Below are 7693 nucleotides of genomic sequence, written 5' to 3' on the forward strand. Positions count from 1 at the left end.
GAACTAAGCTACTGCACTGCAGATGGTAATTTGTAATAGTTGTTTCATGTTGGGAGTGCCTGTCATTGTGTCTTGCCCTTTCATCTGTCACTGAAGCCTTGCAGTGAAGGTGCGGGGCCTCCTGGGGCAGCTGGGGGGAAGCAAGGAAATAAACCTCCATGCCCTGAGGCCAACAGCCAACAATTAACAGGAAACCGAGAAACAATAAAGTCTACACACTGAAATAATTCCAGATGATACTAGAAACATAACACTTTTTTTGCAACACAGGCTAGTAAGGTTCAACTTTTAAGCAAATATTTCCTTCCACAGTGAGTCTCGAGGCCCTGTCATCAGTATTCAAACACTTTTGCACGGAACAATCAGCCACAGACTTCATTCTGTCATCTCGTGTCCCCTGAAACAGCCCCATGATGGGGCTGGGGAGATAGCTTGGTGGTCTAAGCGCCTGCCTGGCAAGCACATGGACCCAGGTTCGATCCCCAGTACCGCATGCCATGCCAGCCCCGGTCACTAAGCCGACCACCAAGACCGGGTGTGGTGGCACATGCCTATAATCCCAGCACTGGGGAGGCTAAGACAGGACGATCACTACGAGTCTGAGCTGCATAGCTTGACCTTGTACCAAATAAATACATAAATAAGTAAATGATTTTTTAAAATAATAGAAGTCCCATGGGTCCCTTTGGGCAAGCAGAAAACTTCTTTTCAATTGTCAGGTGATAGCGTTTCTTACCCTCCTGCACAGTAGGGGACTGTGGTGGCTGAGCCATTCATTAATGAAAAAAAGTAAAGGTTTACCGTGCCAGTTAATTTAGGAAAAGAGGTGGTGTTCAGAATTTAAATCACAGGGGCATTTCTACCTGCAGATGTATTTCTAGCATTACAAAATAATTTTTCTAAAAGATAATAATAATTTCTCATACAGATGTAGTTCCTCCCCTTTGACTGTAGCTACCTTAGGAGACAAGAAGTCAACTCCCCAGTGACAAATGCATGGCTCAATAAAGCAGAACTTCGAGACCATGCGGGGCTTGTGTCTGTTTTACCATCACTGCAGTCCCAGATGTCATTAAGTCACACGGGGCCACCTCAAGTGGCAGGGGCCTGAAGTTTGGGCCACAGTGCACACCCACTCGTGTGCAAAGTCCCCCCACACACGCGTGTCCCTTCCACCACAGCATGGACACCTCTGACCGTTCCTGCTTTTGTTCTGCCTCTTCTGGGAAGACAGCTAACTGCCACAAGAGCCCTGCACCTGTATGGCTAATTAGACCAATTACTGCCATCATTAGTACTCCCTCATTTAACTAGGGCCCCCCCGAGTCAAGGGGGGGTGTCAGGGGACACCTCCAAACAGAAGTCCCAATGCTGGGCAAGGAAGGCAGCTTGCCATCTCTACCCTCACCCTACTCCACACCTCTCTGCTGCAGGAAAATGGAGCCAGGGAGGTGGCTCAGATGCCAGTCCTGGCTGCAGGACTGGACACAGTTCTCCAGGCCTCAGTGTGCTCATCTGCAAAACAGACCAGGGCCTTCCAGCCCTGAAAGGCGCTACACTAGTCAACATGGACCAGCCCGGCTCTGTATGCCAGAGGGACGTGACAAGCCGCTCTACGAGTACTGTCCCAAGTCCTTGTTGAGAACCAGCATCCTCTCCACACGACAGCCTGAGGTGTCCGCACGCAGGATGTAAGGACCGCAGAAGGAGACAGGTAGGTGCACACGGCAGCTGCTGTGAAGCTGCCATGTCCCCGATCCAAACCATGGAGCTCCCAGGGCTCCTTCACATCAAAACCACTAAGTGGAAAAAGGAAATGAACTCCTGCTAGAGTTCATTTTGTTTTTTGAGTGTCTCATTGTATAGTATAAGCTGGCCCTGAGCTCACTATGGAGCCCCAACAGGTCTAGAAGTTGTAACAATTCTCCTGCCTCAGCCTCCAGAGTGCTGGGGTTGCAGGTACGGTGACCACACCTGGCTCCTACTAGAATTTTATTTTATTTATTTTTTAGCAGAATCAGGGATTAAACTCAGGCCCTTGCGCTTGTCAGGCAAGTGCTTATTCTACTGAGCCATCTCCCCAGCCCCCTCCTACTAGAATTTTAGAAGGTGAGAATCTAGCAACCTTGTCCTTCCCCTTGTGAAAGCCAGTGTCCAAACTTCCAAACTAAATCAAGGGAACTATGTGTTGCCGTACCGAAAAGATACATCCATGGTTTTAAAAGAAAGGTTGCTAGAAAACAGCATGAACCTTATTTGTATAAAAATACACCAGGACACTAATATAGACCATAAAGGAACCAGAACTCTAACTTCATTACCTCTACATCACAAAATTATAGGCAACTTTTGTTTTTCACATCTGAATTTTCCCATTCTATAAATGAACATGAAATAGGGGGTAGGGATCACTGGCGGCTGAACCCAGACCTCTGCACTGAGCTGTATCTCCAGCCTTTTTAATTGTTTTAAATTTTGAGACAGGGTCTCACTGAACTGCTTAGGCTGGGCTGAAGCCTGCAATCCTCCAGCCTCTGCCTCTCTTAACTGTGGCGATGATGAGCGTGGAGCACTATACCAGGCCTGAACACGAAACTTTTCGAACTCAGAGCCCCTTATGCAGCGTGCCGCATGCCAGGACCAAGAGAGCAGATGGTCAGGCCAGGGGTGTAGTTCAGTGGCACAGCACTCGTCAAGAACATCCGGGGTCCAATCCCCACCATGCGAGGAGTGAGGGAGACAGAAGAGAACGACTCAAATTGCAATACAGAAGTTTTGTTCCATTTTACGCCAGCACAAACTCATTCAACCAGCAGGTATATGCCCTTTAAGTTTTTGTTATATTTTTAGTACTGGTGGTTGAACCCAGGGGTCTTTGCTCTTCTTTTCTGGGATACTGTTGTCTTAAGTAGCTAAACCCAGGCCATCCCCTAACTTAGGATCCTCCTGCTTCAGCCCACAGAGTGCTAGGATTACTCGTAGGTATCTGCTTTCTTAGTTGCAGAATCTGTAGCTGACTGGCAGTTTTGGACATCTACCTGCATCGTCTTACCTCGGCCTCCTCACAACCACACTGCTCAATCCCCTTATTGCCCATCAGGAAACTGAGGCTCAGAGGGAAGGTTGGTAAGTGGTGGGCAAAGGAGGTGAATCTGTCAGCCTGGGGCTAGGGTCAAGGCCCTCAAACAACTCCTTGAAGACCACAAACCACATCCAAAGCTCATCCGTGCTTGGTACCCAGAACCTGAGCTCCCAGAGGGCCCATGCCACAGGCTCCGGGAGGCCCCGTTCCACAGGCTCCCAGAGGGCCCATGCCACAGGCTCCGGGAGGCCCCGTTCCACAGGCTCCCACCTATTCTTCCAAGACACTCAATGCCACCCTCTCATTCAGGAATTCTAGACTTGAGCTTGCCTTGAAAGCTGAGCCCACAGGGCTTTCCTGCTTCCAGGTGGCGCTGATGTCACTGTGAGGCCAGGGCCAGGGGACACTACCACAACCTTCTAGGGTTGCCAGAGACAATGGCAGTCACAGGACCCAGGCAGCCTCCAGATGGCTCCGGAGTGTTAGGTAACGGCCTATCTGAGCTCTGCCACCCAGCACCCAACCCGCAGCCACAGGGACACTGCCTGGGCTCTTCCATGCCTTCCAAGCTGAAGACATGATCAGAACAGGTCCCTGGCCGGGCACAACAGCCTGACAGCTAGATTCACTTCTTGGTAGAAGGGGAAGCTAAGGCCTGGCTAAAGGGCAGAGTCAGATAGATGTGGGGTAGGACTTGGGCACGACTTGGTCTGCTGGACCCCATCAGCAAGAGCTGCTGCTGAGGACAGTGCAGTAACTTAGGGGAGGCTGGGGAGACAGCTCTGCGGTCCAAGCACCTGCCTAACAAGCGCAAGGCCCTGGGTACATTCCCCGTACTGCATGCCGTGTGGGCACCGGAACCCCGAGCATACTGCGCTGCAATCTCAGCGCTGGGGAAGCTGAGACAGGAGGGGCACTGCGAGTCTGAGCTGCGTATCGAGACCCTGTATCAAATACATGCTTTTTAAAAAAAATTAAAAAGTAATAATAATTTAGGGGTTTAAGAACATGAGGGAGGGAAAGGTAAACCTGGAGAAAACTTACAGCAAGCTCCACACCTCTTTTGAGTCCTTCGGGCACCTACTAAGTCACTGATCCCAGGATCCATCCAGCACCAAGCACTGAGCTAAAAGCTGGCACATCGCTCTATTTAATCTTCAAAACATCTTTTCCTTTACAGGGCAAACCCCGTGCCTTGCACACTAGGCAAGCACCCCACCCTGCATGATACCTCCATCCTTTTACTTTTTTTTTTTTTTTTTTTTTTTTTTGAGACAAGGTCTCACAGTAAGCTGCCCAGGCTGGCCTTGAACCTGTGATCCTCCTGCTGCTGCCAGGTGTGCATACCACTCCAGCCCCACACAACCATGGCTTCGAGGAAGAACTTCACTTCCCATTTTACAGATGAGGAAACGGAGGCACTGAGCAATAGGCCCAGGAATATAGGGGGTTCACCTGGAGTTCAAGCCCAGGCTGGTAACCTAGGCTGTCCCACGCTGGGGCCTGGGTTCTCTTCTCCACTATTTCATTCTTGTGCTGCTGGTTTTCACACCCAGGAACTTGTACACACACACACACACACACACACACACACACACACACACACACAAGGTCAGCATGCATCTACAGAGCCGCACTCCGACCCTATTCATTTCCTTTTTTCCCCTTTTTGCTGTAGTGGAGATTGAACCCAGGGCCTTCATCCTGAGGCACATATCCAACCCATTTTGATTTTTATTTTGAGACAATCTCACTAAATTACTAAATTACCCAGCCTGGGTCCTCCTGTTTCAGTCTCCCAGAGTACTGAGATTATGAGTATACAAGTATACCTATTTGTTTTCTAACTGACATAACTCAATTTACAAACACAAAATGCGTGCTACCTTGTAATGTAAGTTACAGCTGCAACAGTTTCGGATATGAGTCATACTCCACAGAAGGTGCCCACCGCCCCCAAGAGCTCCCCAGTGCCTGCTTTGTGTCGATCTCTGCCCACTTGCAGAGGCAAACACTGTTCGGCCACCTGCTACCTGCAGCAGGGCTATTCTAACCCCGACGAAACCACAGGCCCCAGGGAGCCCTGTGCTCACCCACGCTCCCCTCTTCTGGTTCCCAAGGCCACTCATCCTCCCATCCTTTGTGCCTGACCCAGACAGTTGGGCCCAGGTAAGCCACAGACTTCCCACTTCCAGCATGATCACCCTGGCTAATCCCAGAGGAAAGAAAACAAGTTTCAGATAACCAGGGAAGCAGAGAGGCCCTCCAACCGCACTTAGCCACTGGCCAAGTGCAAACAAATGATGAGCTGGCATTTCTCAAAGGAAAGGTCCTACAGGCTTTTCTGATTTACAAGCAAGCAGTAACCTCTCCGGAATTCCAAAGGTCAGGGAAGAAAGAGAAGCAGTCCAGGGACTCTTGTTCTCCCCAATCCCAGGAACATATAAGATGAACGCAAAAGCTGGGGGAACTGAGGGGGTGCTTAATTAAAGCCTGGGGCATGGGGAAGGACAGGTTGAAATTTGCTACACTGGTGGAGCCCAGCAATACTGGAGTCCAGCAAGGCCGCCATGTCCAGCGGTCAGAGCAGGGAGGCTGACCAGGCTAGAACCAGCCCTGAGGCAGTCTCAGAAAAACTCCTTTTCATCAGCGTTCTCTGGGCAGCTCAGCCAGTGCTCACAACACATTTTTCTTGGTAGAATCTAGTCTAACACTGAAGGTTGGTAAGATCAGTGACAACTTTAAAAAAAAAATTAAGATGGCAGTCTCTCCCACAGCGCAACACCAAATAACTTACAAAAACAAAAAGAGAAAATATCTTAAAACAGACCTTTTAGGGTAGAATCTATTTAAATCACCCCTGGACAGCCAAAGCGGAAGCCAGATTCTCATCAGCTAATGGATTCAGGCGCTAACAGGAGGCCAAGGCACCCCTCCTCCTGAGCAGGGGAAGGTGGGGGCTGATCCACGCAGCACATTAGGGTGTTTTATTTTGCTTTAAGCGCCTCGCCTCCGGTGAATCATCCTGACTCTCAGCTGCAATATGCAGTTTCCGAGTTAAACACATAAGGCAGCAGTGGAGGCCAACACCTCCTTGGGAGCAAGCTGTCAATCAGGCAAAAGCTCAAACGGCAACCGGAAAGGATGTGGGCCACTGTAGGTACAGGCGTGCAGGGCAACTTCCACCAACACCCCGCTTAAGCCACCCATTTCCAAAAGGGCACCCCGGCGTTGGCCTCACTGTGCTCCCTCATTTCTTTCTTCCTTTCTTTCTTTCTTTTTTTTTGGCGGTATCAGGGATCAAACTCTGGATCTTGCACTTGTCAGGCAGGGGTTTATGCCACTGAACTATATCCCCGGCCCCTCTCTCCTCATTTAACAGTGACTTTAAACCCAGTTCTGAAGAAGACACGTAACTGATTGCACTGGCTGTGAAGAAACTAGAAAAAGAAACGCAAGGCCCTCAAAAGCACCAGCACCCAACCTGGAACGAAACTTTACAGTCACCCTCGGATGCTCTCAGCCCACCCCCGGCACTTCCTGTAACCGGACGTTCTCCATTACACTTCTGTGACCCCCCCAAAAAAGAAAAGGGGCTTTTGCACCTCACTGCTCAGACCAAAATTACATTCTTGAGTCTGAGGTCAAAGGCACTATCTACACCATGTAGGTGACAGCCGATTCCAAATTTCCTGCATCCAAACGAACTTCCACAGTGTAGTCCCAAAGTCTTCACTAATCTCCCTCCGCCCTGGCACCCTTACATTTCCACTTTTAAGCTCCTAAAGCACCATTCTTCACCTCCGCTCTAGAGCAGGTAACTTACATTTGCAGCATGATTTGGTTCAAAAAGATGCCATCCACTAAGTCCATGTACATAGTCAGGTTGTCCTGGTGACCGCTTCCGAAAGAGCCGAAAGTTTTCACCTGCAGGGAGGTGGAAGAGCAGAGAGAGCCCAAAAGTCACCCACAGGCACAAACGGTCTCGGGCCGCCAGGGCAAAGCGGGCTGGAGCGCGTGGGTGTTGCAGCCGCTGCACCCTTCGGCGGGTACCAAGCCCACCTTCCTCCCTAGGCCTCTGTCCCCTCCCCGCGCCCGGCAACGGACGCCAAGCCAGAGGAGGAAAACTTCCTTGCCGCTTTTCGCCGGCGTTCCAGAGCGAAAAATAAATAAATAAATAGGACTTTTCAATAAATTTCTCACGTTTAGATCCATCGGAAAGCAGGGCGCCCACCCAGCCCGTTTCTGTTCCCACTCGGCCCCTCAATCCCCGCCCGTCACGGCCATCCACCGGTTGGTCTTTGGGGTTCAGCAATTCCACGAGGGTAAAAAAGAAAAGCAGTCCCTCTGGGAAGTGGTTACAGCGAGGACCATGGTGACCGCTCGGACCCTGTGGCCGGGCCGCCAGCCCAGCGCCAGGCGGGAGCAGGTGTCCCTGCTCAGCTCCGGGCCGGCATGAGTGCGGCGGGCTCGGCGGCGGGCGCACCACAGAGACGCGGGCTCCGGGACTAGGAAGCTTGGGAACTGCGGGACCCGGACCCCGGCCGCGCCGGGAGCCACTTGCTGCGCCCCCCCCACACACACACACCGCCCGGTGCACCAACAAAGGGG

The 7693-nt window shown here is 51.0% G+C and overlaps 1 protein-coding gene across 1 annotated transcript in view; it reads right to left on the reverse strand.

Annotated features, from left to right (window-relative positions):
- Positions 1-7693, reverse strand: part of Ccdc88c (coiled-coil domain containing 88C) — a 138886-nt gene that overhangs the window by 117145 nt on the left and 14048 nt on the right. Inside the window, exon 4 of the mRNA XM_012515582.2 lies at positions 6909-7009. Within this exon, the coding sequence (XP_012371036.2) occupies positions 6909-7009 (101 nt within the window). The remainder of the gene's footprint in view (positions 1-6908; positions 7010-7693) is intronic.

This window comes from Octodon degus, unplaced genomic scaffold, assembly GCF_000260255.1.
Source record: "Octodon degus isolate 3935 unplaced genomic scaffold, OctDeg1.0 scaffold00070, whole genome shotgun sequence".
Lineage (NCBI taxonomy): Eukaryota > Metazoa > Chordata > Mammalia > Rodentia > Octodontidae > Octodon > Octodon degus.